Source organism: Quercus lobata, chromosome 1 (assembly GCF_001633185.2).
Source record: "Quercus lobata isolate SW786 chromosome 1, ValleyOak3.0 Primary Assembly, whole genome shotgun sequence".
Classification (NCBI taxonomy): Eukaryota; Viridiplantae; Streptophyta; class Magnoliopsida; order Fagales; family Fagaceae; genus Quercus; species Quercus lobata.
The window spans coordinates 45,493,973-45,512,039 of record NC_044904.1 but is presented as its reverse complement, the minus strand read 5'-3'; the positions used below and the strand labels follow the sequence as shown (position 1 = coordinate 45,512,039).

The following is an 18,067-nucleotide window of genomic DNA, read 5'->3' as shown; positions in this document are numbered from 1 at the left end:
TAGATCTAGGATGTGTTTAATACTTCAAGAAACTATGTTTCAAGATCAAGTGTTGAAAACATGCAAGTCTGTCCAAGATTCAAGTTGAAGAAGTGCTATTCATTAAAGCTCGACAGCTAACTATCCATCGAGCTTAAAAAGCTGTTCCAACCCTGTGGCTCGACAGCATCTCAACAGACAGGTATCTGTCGAGTTTTATGAAAAAACAGAATTTTAGTTATGTTTTGACTACAATCCAGTTTTATGTGTTTGGGCCTTCTTTTCTCACAACCCTAGATATATAAAAAGGATTATTTTAAGGGTCGTCGAAGTGTTCACAAGTTGCACAAGTGTTGAGCAAAGTTTGTTTAAGCAAATTGTAACCGGAGATAGAATTTGCCCTAGTTCATCGTTTTTGAAGAAGTTGCTGTATTTACGCATCATTGGGTTTTGTGACCAAGCATCTTCTTGATCTTCATCGTTGGTATGAACTGAAGAACCACAAAAATACATACATACATCCAAAGGAAAGTTAAAAACTCCTCCCACAAGATTAGATTTAGCAGAGTGGCAAAATCCATTTTTTGACCACCTTCCTTGAAATCTAACTTGCCTATTACTATTAGAACCAAAACGCTTGGATTTGGATCCTCTCCATTTCTAATAGAAATGGAGAGTGTCCAGTTAAGGGACCAGATTCACTTAAAATAAATCAAAGGCTTAAATTATGCCACGTCAATTAAAATTAAAATCATTTAACTCTTCAAGTTTAACTGGGGTTAACAAACTAAACTCTTCAAGTTCAACAAGGTTAACAGATTTTAACTCTTCAAGTTCACTGAATAGAAAAGCTTATGTTTTACTTTGTGTTAACTCTATTGAAAAAGAAAAATGCAGAGGTGGACACTAAGAACACAAACCAGATTTGATGGGGTTGGGTTGCAAGGTAGACATGGGCGAACGGTGGCTCAATCCAAGTCGATGAGGTCGGGTCTGGTAGTGCTGTGCTTGCTAGGGCTAGTGGCGGTGGCAATGGTCATTGGCGGTGACTTGATGGGATCTGGTTTGGAAGATGAACTTATGGATCTTTCTTCCAAATATTTATGATCCATTAAAATCATTAGGAAGAAATTTATAAGTTTCCTTAATGGTTGTCATGTCTAAAAATAATGCCTCTTTTGACAAAAACATTTGGCTTAAAGTTACTTAGTCCTGTGACTGCAACTTGGTACAGATACTGGAGAGAAAGATGACTGGGAAGGCTGGGACATGTGTCTTACCTTGTACTCTGAGAGAAATCTGGTTGCAAGAGTATCCAAGTTCTTCCTTAGATGAGCAAGTAATTTATTATTTTTATGAAAATGATGTCAGTTCTTGTTAAGGCTTTGGTGGTAGCAATTATTCACCGAATATATCACAAAGCTCCAAAAATCCCCCGTCCATGGTCTGTTATGATACTAGAGAAGGAGATAAACCTGGAGAAGATTTGGTAACCCCGGTTGAAGTTGAAGAGTTAAGCTTGTTAACCCCAGTTGAACTTGAAGAGTTAAGTGCTTTGAATTTTAATTGACGTGGCATAGTTTAAGCTTTTGATTTATTTTAAGCAAATCTGGTCCCTTAACCGGACACTCTCCATTTCAAATAGAAATGGAGAGGATCCGGATCCCCAAAAATCATACTTACTAAAACCACTTTTCATTTGACTTTTCAATGATGCTCTACACCACTTGAAGCTATCCTCGTACCTGAATTTATCTTTAGAAAACTCTTTTCCCTGCTTTGCAGAGGGAGCTATTTCAAATTAGTCATCTCTCAAATAAACCCATTTTGTGAATTGTAACTAGGAATCTTGCAACTTGAAAATCATAAATTTCTTATCCAATAGAAAAGTACATATCTGGGACTGGAATGATAACCGTACAATCTTTTAGCCCTAACTACTCAACCTCCTAAACACACTGATTCTGAGTCCACAGTATCTTCCTCAACAACCGTACTAGTGTCTTCTCTGGTTACACTCATGCTTGATGTGGATGAGCCAACAGTTTCTCTCATGGCCTCATGCAAATAGATTGCCTTTCTTTTGCTCCTTCTTTTCCATTTTCTCAATAACTCTGAGACCTCTCTTTCATCTCTAGCTTGGGTTAGTGCCTCTGCAGGTTCTTCGGTCATCAATTCCCTCTCACTACAGTCACCACGGAAACTTGCTGCAGTTGTCATTGGGAAGATGAGTGGTTTACAGAAACAGACCATAACTATAAGTAAAATTATGTAAATATATAAAGACGTCCACACGTATAATGTCCATTTCCAGTTGGATACCAATTGTTTTGTCCAAGGCAGCTGAGAGTGGATGAGGATTTCAGCTTCATACAACTGGGGCGGAGATAAAGTTCTAGCCCTTGGAACCAAACTTACTCTGATGACCTCAGTTCTTCGCGTGCCTTCCTTGTGCTTTAACATTTCAATGCTTATCATTTGGGTCTCTTGAGAAATTCCAATCAAAAGAGGAATGCCCATAAGAAATGTCCGAGTGAGTCGAATTGGGATGCTTCTAAACTTCAACATGCATGGCTGGCTAGATTTTGCAATCACAGCTCCATTGACTGATAACAGTTCTGCAGTCAACTGACAAAATAGCCTAGAGTAAAACATAAGAATTCATAGCAATCTGTATTCATAGACAACTGGTTTTTTGTGACAATCTGACCTTCCAAATTAATGTGCTTTCACTCCTTTATAATTTAATTTGTCATTTAGAAAGTGTATTTACCATTTGGTGCATGTACATGTTAATGCAGCAAATCAGAAACTCATCGGCAAGTTGAGCAGAAACTTTTCAAGAAGTAACTGCTAAGAACTGTCAGAAACTAGACAACAATAACAGCCCAAAAATAGTATAAGTATCAAATAATGGGAGATCAAGGGGATTATAAGTAGATGTATAGCCACATATTTAATGCTCCCTATTGTTAGAAATTCCAAATCCAAATACTAATGCTACCATTTTTTGGCACATTTTCATCAGAGATAATGGTTGATTAGAAATTCTATTAGCATTTCCAACTCAGATCTGAAAGAAAACTGCTTCTTTGATTAAAATTTGAATATTAGTCTATGTTTTGGATAGTTGGGTTGGTTTCTTATGAGGTATGCCAGCTTTGTGCTTTCTTTAGCCAATTCATGAAGATGAAACACCATCTATCAATTCAACCCCATAAAGTCCTTTCTAACATATGATCTTTTCTAGTTGACATAACTAGAACTTAGGGAGAAGGGCAGAATAGAAAAAGCCTTTTAGTAAACAAAAAAAGGGAGACTACAAGTCGGAACAGAAAACAAATCTATTGAAAGAGATAAAAGACAAAGCATAACAGAGCTGTTACTTTTTTACATCAGCCTAGAATGAATCTAGGGGGATTAGAATGTGGGAAGAACAGAAATGTTGAATTTGGTTTTTACACGGGGTATGACCAATCCAGGGAATGCAAAAAATGCCCCCAACTATATATATATATATTGATAATCTGCAATAACATTAATTAAGAAAAGGAAATACAAGCTGGGTAATCCGCCTTACAAACAGACTCGATAACTGGCAGAAGATTACCATTATGGAAAAAGGACCAACTGGAAGAAAGAGCAAATTTGGCAACTTCATGAGCTGCCGAATTGTCTGTTCTTTGAACCCAACTAAACCTAACAGAAGAAAAACTCAAAGCTAGACCACGAATGTTGTTGATGAAGGTACTGATCGACCAGTCAGGCGTGGAATCAGATTGGGATAAATGCTCAAAACAAGCCTTAGCATCTACCTCAAAAAACACATGGTGCCAAACTTCTCGCTTCGCAATCTCAACTGCCCATAACAGAGTGGCAGCTTCAGCTTGGAGTGGGGGGCATAAAGAGCAGCATCTCCCCCAAATACCGATCACCTCTCCTTTGTGATTACGAGCAATGACTCCAAGGGCAGCAGTAGTGCTAGACAGAGCAGTGACGACATTAATTTTGATCCATCCCGGTGGAGGGGGGAGCCAAGGTATGACTGGCTTGAGGAAAGGCTTGGGGAGACCACCACCAACCAGCTTGGAGTACTCTAAGAATCTGGACATCACAGATTTGGAGGACATAGGAATATCAATGTGAGCATCTTGGAATAATATGTTGTTCCGTAGGTGCCAAATTTCCTCCAAGATGAAGGCCATGTTTAAGGTGATTAACCATCTGTTATAAGTGGGGAGAGTGGAAACTGCACGCTCAAGAACCAGCTTTATGATGTCCTCAAAAGTTTGGACCATGTTCTGGTCAGGTCTAAAACCCCAGCAAGCCATGTACCATAAAGCTCTGGAGATATGACATTCAAAGAAAAGGTGCACACACGACTCACTTTCACTTTTACATAGTGTGCAAACAGGGTCAATGTGCTCCAGCCTACATGACAAATTTTCTTTGGTTGAGATGGAATTTGTGCCGATCCTCCAAAGCAGCATTTTCATTCTCTCCAGCATTCTAGCCTTCCATAGCTTCATCCATGGAACATCAGAATGATCGGATTGTGGCTCTTGGGCTATGGATACTCTGTATGCTGACTTGACTGAGAACCTGCCCTTGGAATCAAGGATCCAAATAAGCTTGTCCTGTTTGGGGTGGTAAGGTAGAGGGATTGACAAAATGGCTTGACCAGAGACTTCATTAAATAACTGGTGGATGAGCCTAGCATTCCAGCAATGATTAGAAGCATCGAAAAGATGAGAGACTGAAAGAGGGGTGTAGGTTAGAGACTCATCCTTGGGCACTGGCTTGAAGCCTTGGATCCATGGAACCCACGGGTCCGTCCAAACATTAATCGAAGCACCATCTCCGATAAGATAACATGTGCCTTTAACAATCAGCTCTTTGGATATTTCGATAGCTCTCCAAGAAGGGGAGGCTGATTTGGGGGGGTCGCTGAATTGCCAATCATGCTTCACCTTGTATTTTGCTCTCAAAATACTCATACATAAGCTGTCCCTCTTGGATGCAACCATCCAGGCAAGTTTAGCAAGAAGAGCAGAGCTAAATTCTTTTCTTTTGCTTTCTTGAAGCCCAACCCCCCTAGGCGCTTGGGATGACACACCTTCTCCCAAGCTCTCCAAGCAATGAATCTACTCTCTGTGGCTTTGGGCTTCCACTAGAATCTTCTGGTATCGGAGTCAAGTTTATCGCATATCTTGGATGGGATACTGAATGTCGACATGGTGTAGTTTGGGATTGCTTGAGCTACTGAGGTAATGAGGGCACTCCTACCTGCCCATGATAAACACTTACTTCTCCACCCAATCAGTTTGGTCTTAAGCTTATCTAGGAGGAACTTAAAGTCCTTAGAAGGGGCTCTGGATAGGAATAGGGGGGCCCCGAGTAGATGGCATCCTTTTTTAGGCTGTTCATGTTGAGAAGGTGCTTGATCCCTCTTCTTTTATTGGGCCAAGAGTGCTTGGAGAAGAAGACTCCAGATTTGGTCCGGTTGATATTCTATCCTGACCAATTGCAATACTTCTCGACACAACTAACAATATTTGAAGCATCATTTCTGGTGGCCTTAGAGAAGAGTATAATATCATCGACATACATCACGTGGGTGATGGCTGGCCCACCTATGCTAGCTTTAACCCCACTAATGTTTTTAGAGCAAAACTCATGATCAAGGATCCTAGACAAGATTTCTTCTCCCAAGATGAAGATACAGGAGGACTGAGGGTCTCCCTGTCTAATTCCTCGAGTAGGCTTGAATTGCTCAAGTTTTCCTCCATTCACCAGAACCTTAAAAGACACAGTAGAAATACAAGCTATAATCCAGCTTATAAAACCCTCATCAAAACCAAACTTAAACAGAATAGCTTGGATGAAACCCCAGTTGACTCTATCATAGGCCTTTTGAAGCTCTAACTTGATGGCTATAAAACCGGTTTTAAATTTTCTCACTTCGAAACTATGAAGCATTTCCTGGATGATCAATTGATTTTCAGCATTCCATCTACTTGGGATGAAAGCAGATTGGCAGGGAGAAATGAGCTTGTGCAAGAGAGGCCGAATCTTTGCGACAAGCAACTTTGAGATAATCTTGTAAACTACATTGCAAAGGCTTATTAGGCGAAAGTTGTTTGTTGAGGATGGATTAGGAGTTTTGGGAACTAGAACAATAAGGGAACTATTTACTCCCTTAGGCATCCTACTTTCAACAAAGAAGGAGGTAACAGCTTGAATCACCGTGTCTCCTACAATAGGCCAGAACTCCTTATAGAAAAGAGCAGGAAATCCGTCAGGACCCGGAGCCTTTGTATCATGCATTTCAAACAATGCTCTTTTTATCTCTTTAGGGGTAGGAATTGCACGCAAGATAGAGTTATCTACCTCGGAGATGCACGATGTAATCAGGTTGTCTAGATCGGTGGGGAAGGATACTTCTTCTTTAAAAAGCTCTTTGAAAGAGTCTAGAAAATGCTGTCTGATCTGATTGGAGTTAGAGGCCCAAGACCCATCTTCGCATTTAATTGCATCAATTCTGTTTTGCCTTCTCCAAATGATAGTGGAGAGATGAAAAAACCTTGTGGTCCTATCCCCTTCTTTGAGCTACAGTTCCCTTGATTTTTGTCTCCACATAACTTCACTCCTAGCAAGCCATTCCGACAAGTCAGTGAGCAACACAGCTTCTATTCTTCCATTGTCAGCAGAGCGGGGGGGGGGGGGGTGTTTGGACTTCAGCTATCTTGTTCATAAGTCAATTAATCCTTTCTTGGCAGTGTCCGAAGACCTCTTTATTCCACTTACGAAGTGCTTCTCTTGTGGCTGCTTGTTTCTTACATAACTTGACCATAGCTGACCCAGTTACCCTTTCATTCCAAGACTTATCCACAATAGAATTGCAACTGTTATCCCTAATCTAGGCTGCCTCAAAGCGAAAAGGCCTATGAGTGAAGCTATCTTCAGGGTTTGTATCTAGGAGCAAAGGAGCATGATCAGAACTGATTGCCCCCAAGTGAGCAATACTGGCTCTAAGAAAGGCCAACCTCAATGATATGTTTGCAATACCCCTATCTAGCCTCCTCTTAATCGTGGAGTTACCCCAACTTCCTTTAGCCCACGTAAACTTGCTATCAGAACAGCCCAAATCAATGGCTCCAAACTCAAAAATTAAATCCCTCAGATAATTGGTGGCTGAGGAGCCACCTCTGTTACTTCTTAGGATCTTGCTATCGTTGATCGTAAAATTGAAGTCCCCCGTACAGGCCCATGGGCCTTGAAAAGATTCTAACAATGCCATAAGATTTTCCCAAGCATTTTTCTTTTTGGTTGCATAGGTGGACCATAAAAGCCCACTAGAAACCGATTGCAAACAGCATCAGTGACCTTAACAGCAATAAGGTTTTTATTGAACTCGATCGGTTGTAGAGAAACAATGGACCTCCACATAACACAAATACCACCAACAGAACCTTTAGCATCAACTACTATCAACTTCGAAAAACCAATAGATTTTTTGACTTCCTCCAAACGACTGTTACCAGCTTTCGTTTCACACAGAAAAATAACACCGGTGAGAAGGCCATTTGGTGTTTAGGAAGCAGTTAGGAAGGAACCAATTTCATATTAGTTGATGCTATGGGCTATAGAGGAATCTAGTAAGCTAAAGAAGAAATAGGTTTGGCGTAACCTCGTTGGAGTAGGAGCTTGGAGGGCTTAGGTACATTGGGTAGATTAGGCTTGGAGGGTTTTTTGATGTTCATGTATCCCAACTACATTCTTTAGTGGATTATTTACGGCTTGAAGGGCGGCGGAGAGGTTTTACGTTGAGGGTTTCGGTTTCCTTTTCGATAACACATCGCTGTGTTGTCCTTGTGTTTGCATCTCTCTTCCCTTAATCTTTGCCATTTAATTTCTGCTGTGGATGTGATTTTATTTGGTTTAGATTGTTTATCAATTCTATTATATGCTTATGTTCATATTCCGCACATTAATTGTTTGATAATAAGCTTGAATTGATTATTTGGAAATTGGGGGTCTAAACGTTCATAGTGTTTTATACACTTTTTGAACATTCAATTAGTATCAGAGTGGGTACACTTGTTGTGGTTTAAATACCTAAGTGTGATCCTTGACCCCTAGTGTTTATTTGTCATGGATAGTGCTTTGTATGCCTCTATGCATGTTTTGGATGTTGATGATTGTAACATGCCATGTGTTTGTGAAAATGCCTCTATGAGTGATAATCCTCATGATTGTGATGCTATGTTACATGAATCTTTGAATGTTGTTGATATTCCTAACATTAAACTCTTGAAGAAAAAGGCTAAGAAGTTTAATAAGGATTTGAGTAAGTTATTTTGTGAAAAGAATGATTTGATTGCTAAACTCAATGAATCTAATAAATTGGTTAAGAAATATAAGAAACTTGCTGAAAATTCTATTGAAAAACTGAAAGAGTTTGAATGTTTGAATATGGACTTGAATTCTAAACTTGTTTTGTCTAACAAACTTGTTGATGAGCTAACATGTGAAAATGAATTTCTTAAGATGCATGCCAAGTGTTTGATTATTGAACCTATTGCTAAAAAGGGTGATAATATATGTTGCAATCATATTGTGGTACCCAATTTCATGCCTATTGTGGGTTCTACCTCAAAGGACAAATTGGTGTACATTCCTCCACATAAAAGAAATCAAAAGGTGGAGAGAAAGGCTATTATGTCAAAGCCTCCGTTTAGGTCTCAACCTAAAGTTTTGGATGAATCTAAGTTTGTTCCAACTTGCCACCATTGTGGTGTGATTGGTCATATAAGACCTCAATGTCATAAATTGAAGAGGAAACAAAACCATGTTGCTAGATTCCTTCCCAAAAAGCCTCGTGGACCTAAACACATTGTTTGTCATCATTGTGGTGCCTTTGGTCACCTTTGTTTCATGTTTTTAAAAGAATCAAAAGAAAAGAGAAACTTGAGCTTCATGGAAGTTGTGCTAAAAAAGGTAAACCGGATTTGAGTAAAAATAACATGTTGTTAAAGAAAGTATTTAATGCTCTTAACTTCTTGTCTATGTGTATCTCCGGTTCTCATTCTTCCAACCCTCGTCTCATTTTTCATAAGACACTCATTCCGTTTGGATGAGGAAGGGTTCCTATGGTTGAGCTTTTGCTCTTTTGGTCCTTGATCTAATTCTTTCGATCTTTATAGGACCCTTCATGCATTAGATCTTTATATACATTGTTTTGATTGTTTTTGCATTTGATCTTACTTTTATGCTTTCGTTTTTGTGTGTGTAAAAATCTAAAAACACATAAAAAATAGAAAATCCAAAAAGTTTGATCGATATTGTTGTGTTTTGTCACAAGCATGTTTTGTCTTGTACCTTTGTGCTAATGGTCTTGTGCATTTACGAGCGTAACTTGTTCTCTATGCACTCATATCAATGTGGGAAAACTCTTGAAATCTATGTGACTGTTGTAAATAGATCTTCAACTTGTCATGAATGATTCGTCAATGGTTCTGTTAATCTTGAGACATGCATAGACTTGTGCCTATATATTTTCTCACTCTTTATTTTAATGTTTTTGCTTAAAGAGCTCAACAAATGTAAATCTTCAAATGAAAAAAGATATTGAACTGCAAAAGCCTGTTGTACATACTAGTATTTGACTAGGAAAAAGGAAAAGTGACGTAAAATGAAATGTATGATACCCAAAAAGCCAAAGGCTAACTCATCAAATTGAAATATCAAAAATTTCAGACATCGATCTCATAATGAGATGTATTATTTCAAAAAGGATCAAATGATATGATGTATATGGAGCCAAATGAAAAGGTTCAAAGTTATGTAATCAAGTTATGTGGGAGGTCATATATGCATTTTTCTATAATTGAGATGGGTCACATTATTTAGTGCTAATTGTGTATGCCTTGGTTAAATTGATCATTGAAGCTTCACATTAGACTAAGAACTATCTCATTTTTTATATCCACACACATCACATATGTCTATGTTCAATGAATGCCATATTCATTTGTGTGATTGTACTTGATTAAATGTGTTTTCACAAGCTCAATCTTTGTTGATCAAACACAAAAAGATTTTTGAGTGTTTTTGTTGTTTTTGGAAAAAAAAATTTTGCAAAAATTGTCAAAATCTTCAAAAACAATGTTGCCCTTTATTGGCAACTCAGTCGCGGGTTGGTCCAGTCGTATGGCCCAGTCGCGAGCCCACACAGAGATTTTTTGCGACTCACCGATGGGTCAATGTCCCAATCGCAAAAAATACTTAGAATATTTTTCAAAATTTGGGTTTTTAATGTTTCTCACAGCTCAGTCTGGCGACTTATTCATGGGTGGAAGGTCTAGTCACGAGGGGTACACAAAAATTTTCGCGGCTTACCTCACGACTTCCTCGTGGATGGAACTTCCAGTCGCGAAAAACACTTAGACAAATATTTTTAAATTTTTGTCACGGGTGTTTGGAAACTTGCCCTGGCGACTTGTTCGCGACTCGGTTCAATCGCGAAAATCGCGTGTTTTTGCACAATGAGAGTTATTTTCATTTTACCTTATGCTTTGTAGCACTTTGTTTTGTCTAAGGTTTGAGTTTCATTTTCTCATTCATCTCGCACCCCTCATGTATCATTATCATTATTCGTACCTTCATCACTTGCTCTCTTTTCTCCTTGACCCCTTTGTTGTTCTCATCGCATCATGTTTGTATGTTGGACATGCATACATCCTTATGCTATTGTGCTTCATTGAATGCATGTTCGAATGATCATTTTCTTTGCTATGTGATCATTGTAGTCATTTCAATATGACTGTTTTGGTGTATGATCAAGTTACTCACATGTTTCACATCATATTTACTTGATCACAATTTATTTGTTACATTATACGTGTCATTTTATTACTTGCTTTACCTTGAGGGTCTAATGTGTTTTGTGCAAGTGTTTCAGGTTACAAGTATATATGTTCCAAGTTCATCATAACTCCTATGATTCATGATAGGGGGAGTGATATGATAGGGGGAGAAAAAGAGTAAGAGCTTTGTGTTATATTAACTATGTTTTTGCTTTACTCATAATTCATGTTTATGCTTAGCTATTTAAAATGTCTTAATTTGTACCCATGTTGCTTTTGTAAGCTTTTAGAGTTTGTTTCCATGTGTTTGTAGGCTTTTATGGTTTGTACCATGCTTATGCAGCCTTTATGCTTTGTAGCCTAGTACTTTTAACTAAATGTTATGGATTTTCTTTAAGTACTCTCACTCTTGTGCCCTAGTAGGATCTTGTTCCTAGATGCATATACTTCATGTACTGGGCATTGATTGAGTGATGGACATGCAAGTGATTTGCATTGAGCTTATTAGCTTGTATGTCCGAATGTTCATTCCAAGTGTAAATGAGCATTGTGGTCACTATTTTATAGTGATTGCTTGTATGGTCAAGCCATGGTTTATTACTTAATTCCATTTTGCTTGATCGCATTGTGCTTGCCTCATATGCATTACAAGTTTTTCTACATACAATGATCATATTATGTTGTTGTGTTTCAGGAGATACTTGTTCATATGATTCAAGAGCTACACAGATTCTAGAGTTAGGTGTGAGTGAGTTTTTTTAACTGTTCCCAACTCACATGTTAAGTCTAGAGTTTATTTTAGGATTTTGTCATGAAATAGCCAAAGGGGGAAGATTGTAAGGTTAAATTTTGTTAACCATCTTGTTGACTTTATTTTGTGCCAAATTTGCTTGTATTTTAGCAATTAGTAACCCTGTATTTAGGTGGGAATCATGTAAGGGTAGTGTGTGAGAGAGTGTGAAGAAATGCTCAAGATTGTGCAAAGAATCAAGAACTCGCGACTGGATCTCGCAAGTAGCTCGCGGCTTGTAAGCCGCCAAAAGTTGCACACGTGCCAAGTATGCAGAGAAGCTGAACCGTCATGCCAACTGTAGCACTACAGGATAAAAATTCCAGTCTGGCCGTTTAGTTACCTTGCGGCTGGAACTCGTGGCTCAGTCAAGTCGCGAGGCCAAGCCGTCAGACAGCTCTGATTTGGAAAAACTAACTTTTCGCCTTCCAAACACATACAAGTATAAATACCCCTTATACCCACGTATTGTAGAGAGCTTCCAGAGAGAATTTTGAGAGAGAAACCCTAGAGAAAAACAAGATTGACTCATCCCCAATCTTCACATAGAGACTCTTTAAATTCCTCTACTCTCACCCTCTCTATTGTTACATCCTTGAGAGATACATTACCAAAACCTTTTCTCACCATACCCACATATGTGAGAAGACCATTTGGTGCTTGGGAAGTAGTTAGGAAGGGACCAATTTCATATTGGTTGATGCGATGGGCTATAGCAGCATCTGGTAAGTTAAAGAAAAAATAGGTTTGGCGTAACCTCGTTGGAGTAGGAGCATGGAGGGCTTAGGTATACTAGGTAGATTAGGCTTAGAGGGTCTTCTGATGTTCATGTATCCCAACTACATTCTTTAGTGGATTATTTACCGTTTGAAGGGTGGCGGAGAGGTTTTACGTTGAGGGCTTCAATTTCCTCTTCGATAACACATCGCTGTGTTGTCCTTGTGTTTGCATCTCTCTTCCCTTAATCTTTGCCATTTAATTTCTATTGTGGATATGATTTTATTTGGTTTAGATTGTTTATCAATTCTATTATATTCTTATGTTCATATTCCGCACATTAATTGTTTGATAATAAGCTTGAATTGATTATTTGGAAATTGGGGGTCTAAACGTTCATAGTGTTTTATGCACTTTTTGAACATTCATTTATCTAGTATGTCTCCTTCCTCTTGGCTTATGGATTCTGCTTGTTGCAAGCACATGACACCTCACTTGTCATTATTTTCTCAATTGGAACTTGCATCACACCCTCTTAATATTCACATAGTAAATAGTTTCACAATGTTTGTTCATAATATAGGTTCTATCTTGACCTCTAACCTTTCGATTCCTAGGGTCTTTAATGTTCCTAACATTTCTTACAATTTTTTTTTTTTTTTTTTTGTGGGACAATTAGCTAAATTGGGTTATTGCATTACCTTTGATTATTCTAGGTGTATTGTGCTAGATCTGAGGATGCGATAGGAGCTTGGGGCTAGTCCTAGAGTTGGGTATATGTTTCTCGTGGACAACCTTCATCTTTCACCTATTGCTCCTATTTCTATCGCTACTGCAGTTGCTGCGATTTCTTCTATACCTTCTTTTGCACTTTGGCATGACCGACTTGATCACGCATATTCCTCTGGGGTACAACACTTAGCTTCTAGAGGTTTGTTATAATGTCTAAAAGAAATTTTGATTGTGTTTCGTGTCAGTTAGGAAACACAATCAAAAATTTTGCCTTTCAATACTAGTGAATCATGTTTACTGATATCTTTGACCTAATTCATTTTAATGTCTAAGGACCTTCCTCTATCTCTAGTATTGGTGAATCTTGATATTTTGTTGTCTTTGTTAATTATTATTCTTCCTATAGCTGGATTTTTCATACTTTCTATTATTTTGAATTGTTACAAGTATATTGTAACTTTGCAAAAATGGATGGAGCTCAACTTTCCAAACACATTAAAAAATTTCAATCTAATAATGCTCTTGAATATACTCAACATGCTTTCCAAGCTATTTTGCATTCCTATGGCACTATTCATCCCCTAACTTGTCCAGGTCCCTCTCAACGAAATGGTAGAACTGAACGAAAACTTCGTCATATTCTTGACACCTTTCGTGCTCTCATTCTCTCTGCTAAAGTTCCTACTCCTTTTTGGGGCAAAGGTGCTCTTCATGCTCTTCATGCTATTAATCGCATTCCCAGCACTATCGTCCAAAACCAAACTCCATATAAGTGCCTTTTTGGATCACCTCCTGACTATCACCACTTACGCTCCTTTGGCTCTGCCTGTTTCGTTCTACTTTAGCCTTATGAGCACAATAAACTTGAGCCTCAATCCAGACTTTGTTGTTTCCTTGGCTATGGTGAAACTCAAAAGGGGTATTGGTGTTATGATCCTATCTCTTATCGTCTTCGTGTCTCCCTAAATGTTATCTTTTGTGAATATCGCTTTTTTGTTGAGCTCTCTCACTTCCGTGCCTTCCTGTCTACCTCATCTGTCTTAGAATTTTTTTTCCAAATGAGCCACATATTCCTTCTATAATTGCTCTCAATCCTCTTATATACTTCTCTATCCAACCACCAGATAAATAGGTGGAAAATGAACAGCTCGAAGATGAGCTACCCAAATTTGAGCTTGGGTCCCCTACATTCCATCTCGTCACTTAGCTTGAGTAAGATCTATTCCTGCACATTTACTTGACCATCATTGTTATACTACCCTTGCTACACTACACAAGCCTCACACCTATTGTGAGGTCTCTCCACTAACCATTTATAGCAAATTGCAATAAAAGAGGAACTTGATGCATTATCTAAAAATCATACATGAAATTTGGTGACTCTCCCCCTGCAAAATCTGCTGGATCAAGACTTGCTCTAATTTGTCCATTAAGCGCCATAAAGCTCGTCTTATTACAAAATGTTTTACATAGAGTATGAGATTGATTGTGAAGAAACATTTGCTCTAGTTGCTTGAATCTCATCTATTCCTGCCCTTTTAGCTATTACCCCTACCAGTAAATGGGATCATTTTCGTATAGATATCAAAAATGTTTCCTTAATGGGAATTTAAGTGAAGAAGTTTATATGCAACCTCCTCACGGTCTCTCTATTGAATCAAACAAGGTTTGTCATCTTCGACGTGCACTTTATGGCCTTAAACAAGCTCAATGAGCTTGGTTTACCAAGTGCAACTCCACCATCTTTCTCTTGGATTACACTGCCACTCCTTATGATTCTGCATTATTTCTCCATCGCACCGACAAAAGCACTATTTTGCTTTTCCTGTATGTGGATGACATGATCATAACTGGTGATGATCTCAGTGGCATTCAAGAACTCAAGGATTTTCTCGGTCAGCAATTTGAGATGAAAGATCTTGGACATCTTAGCTACTTCTTAGGTCTTGAAATCACTCATTCAACTAATGGACTTTATATTACTTAAGCTAAGTATGTTTCTGAACTTTTTTCTCGAGCTGGATTCATTGATAGTAAGATTGTTGACACTCTAGTTGAACCTAATGCACATCTAACTTCCTTAGTTGGGAAACCACTGTCTACTCCTTCTCTTTACAAACAATTGGTTGGCAACCTAGTTTATCTCACTGTCACTCATTCAGACATTTCTTATACTATTCACCAAGTGAGCTAGTTTTTGTTTGCTCCACGTTTGACACATCATGTTGCTGTATAGCGCATTCTTCAATACCTAAAGTGCACTCTTTTTCATGGTGTTTACTACTCTACTCAATCTCCTCTTATTATTCGTGCATTCTCTAATGCTGATTAGGTAGAAGATCCCACTAATCGTAGGTCAACCACTGGTTATTGTTTTCTTCTTATTTCTTCTCTAATCTCTTGGCAAAGAAAGAAACAAACCGTTGTGGCCCGTTCCAACACTGATGTGGAATATCGTGCCCTTGTTGATACTGCATCTGAACTCCTCTAGCTTCGATAGCTTCTTAAGGACTTAGGTGTGTTTACATCTTCTGCAGCTCCTCTTTATTGTGATAACCAGAGTGCCATTTATATTGTTCACAATGATGTCTTCCATGAAGAGACTAAACACATCGAAATTGATTGTAATTTTATCTGTTATTTTCATGCCCTTGGTGCTCTCAAGCTATTCTTAGTCTCCTCTAAAGATCAACTTGTTGATATCTTCACCAAGTTAGATCAACTTGCAGATATCTTCACCAAGTTACATCCTAAAAGACACATTTGTGCTTTAGTGGACAACCTCAGATTGGTCTCACACCCATCTTGAGTTTGAGGGGGCTATTAACATGTAATAAGCTATAGGCCTTAAAGTCCACCTTATTTATTTTGTATAGCACACATACTTGTACTACACTCTCTATTTTCTATATAAAGTCACTCATTTATATTTTATTAGTAAAGAAATACAATAAATTCAGTATTTCTAACACAGAGGTAGGGTGAGGTTGTGGTTAGGGGAGATATAAAGGTTTAGAGAAAGGTATTAATGTGAGGTAGCAATGGGAATGAACGAGGGGAAGATTCAGGGGAGACTAGCTCCAGGTTCAGGGGAAGGGAAAAGGTACTACGGAAGCACGAAAAAATAAATAAATAAATTGGGTGTCCTATGTTCCTTTCTTTCCCAATTACCAACTTATGTCCCAAAGTGACGTCTAATAACCATAAAGTAAACTTGGGTGGAATAGACTAAATGAAATAGATAAAAAAATAAATAAATAAATAAAATGAATTAATATTAATTTAAAGAACTGGGCATACCTGAAACACCCCAATGTCTCTGTTGAAGTCAGATTCAGGCATCAAAAGCATCAAAGTAACATGAAATGTGTGCCCTATTGGAACACCCATCGGTTTCTGCCTCCGGTTATTCCTTTCAGCCCCAACATTACAAAAATGAAAAACAGCCTTAGGATGAGGCTCAGTATAGTCAAAATACAAGCTCTCCCTCACAAAAAACAGGTTGGTCCACCCACAGTTGCAACAACCCAACACCCAAAACAACAGCTAGGACCAACACTACCATCAAAACCTTGCATACGTATGCAGCTCCAAGGAAGCCCAAACTCAGCATCTTCAACAAGAGGGTGCTACCATGGGTGATGGTGGAGGGGATTTTGTGGATTGTGGATTCCACAGTGTCTTTGGTCTCCTCAGCTCGGTGATAGGACTCGTGGAGAATGGAGAGAAAGCAAGAGATAGGTGAGAAGAGAGTGGTCAAGGAGTTGTATATCAAGTCTGCTTGGAAGAGTATTAGTTTTGTGAAGCATTGTAATGGATTTGGTATGAGAGAATAGGCTTCTTCACAGCCCACCTCCACCTCCTCATCCTCCATATCTGGTGGTGGCGATGGAGGGTCGATGGTGATGACTCTGGCTATAGGATTTGCTTTCATGAGAGAGAGAGAGGCGCACAGGTGGATTGTGGAACTTTACATGTGTCTTTTGCATGAGAGGGGTGGTGAAACGTGGTGACAATGCAGTGTAATGAGATGACATTTGTTGTGGGACTAGGACAAACACATGATATTCCTGTTTCTGTTGCTATATTTGGACTGGTTAACTTAAATGTCCCTAAGATGGTCATTGTGTTTATCTACCACGACTACCCAAAACAATTTACAACTGTTCGTTTAAAATGTAATGCAGTTGTTTAGTTGCTGTATATTACGATTCTTTAATTACAAAATTGCATTGAATTAAGTTATTTGTTAAATTAGTCGTTAACTTGTGCGATGCATGGAAAAACTATTGTCTCTGAAAAAAAAAAAAAAAATCTAACAATGAATAAATAGACATTTTGGTAGTTAATATTTATTTATTTTTTTTAAATGAAGAAATATTTAACTTCTATACTTTTCCATAGTTTAGAAGTGTTGTCTAACATTGAACATTATTGAGTTGCAAGTACATAGTTACCGAAACCTACAAAGTAATTTACAATTCTTAAATTAATAAAGCAAAACTCTCAATAATTATATATACACACACTCAAAACTAATATAAACTGTAAATATATAAATAAAGACCATGATATGAGGAAGACACACCAAGTTTCAAATTTGCGTAGCAATATGACTTTCTCGTAGTAATAACAATATAGACAATTCAAAACATGGAACAATATCAAAATTATAATACCTAATTCCATTATCTTTTATGTTGAATCCAAACAAATAATTAATCAACCAAAAATCATAGCTTTTAATAAGAAAACTTATGCGAACCTCAATCGACACGCTTTGAGACCCAACAAATAATATTGGAATAATTGCCCAAGAAAGCTAAAATTCAAATTTTGATAGAACCCTGACCCACCGTTTATAAGTGAAACGCGAACCAAAAGTATAAGTAACAAACCTTGACCCAATGATTATAATTGAATCACGAACTGAAGGTATAAAGTTTGAACATCACAAGAAAGAATCCCTGATAAGTTCACA

The 18,067-nt window shown here is 38.1% G+C and overlaps 1 protein-coding gene across 1 annotated transcript; it reads right to left on the bottom strand.

Moving 5' to 3' along the window:
- Positions 1-1,894: 1,894 nt before the first annotated feature.
- LOC115954727 (seipin-1) lies at positions 1,895-16,960 on the bottom strand. Its single transcript, XM_031072653.1, is given in 3 exon segments — positions 1,895-2,607; positions 16,387-16,581; positions 16,583-16,960. Coding segments are annotated over 3 exon segments (1,260 nt in total). The 3' UTR covers positions 1,895-1,920.
- Between the last annotated feature and the right edge of the window lie 1,107 nt (positions 16,961-18,067).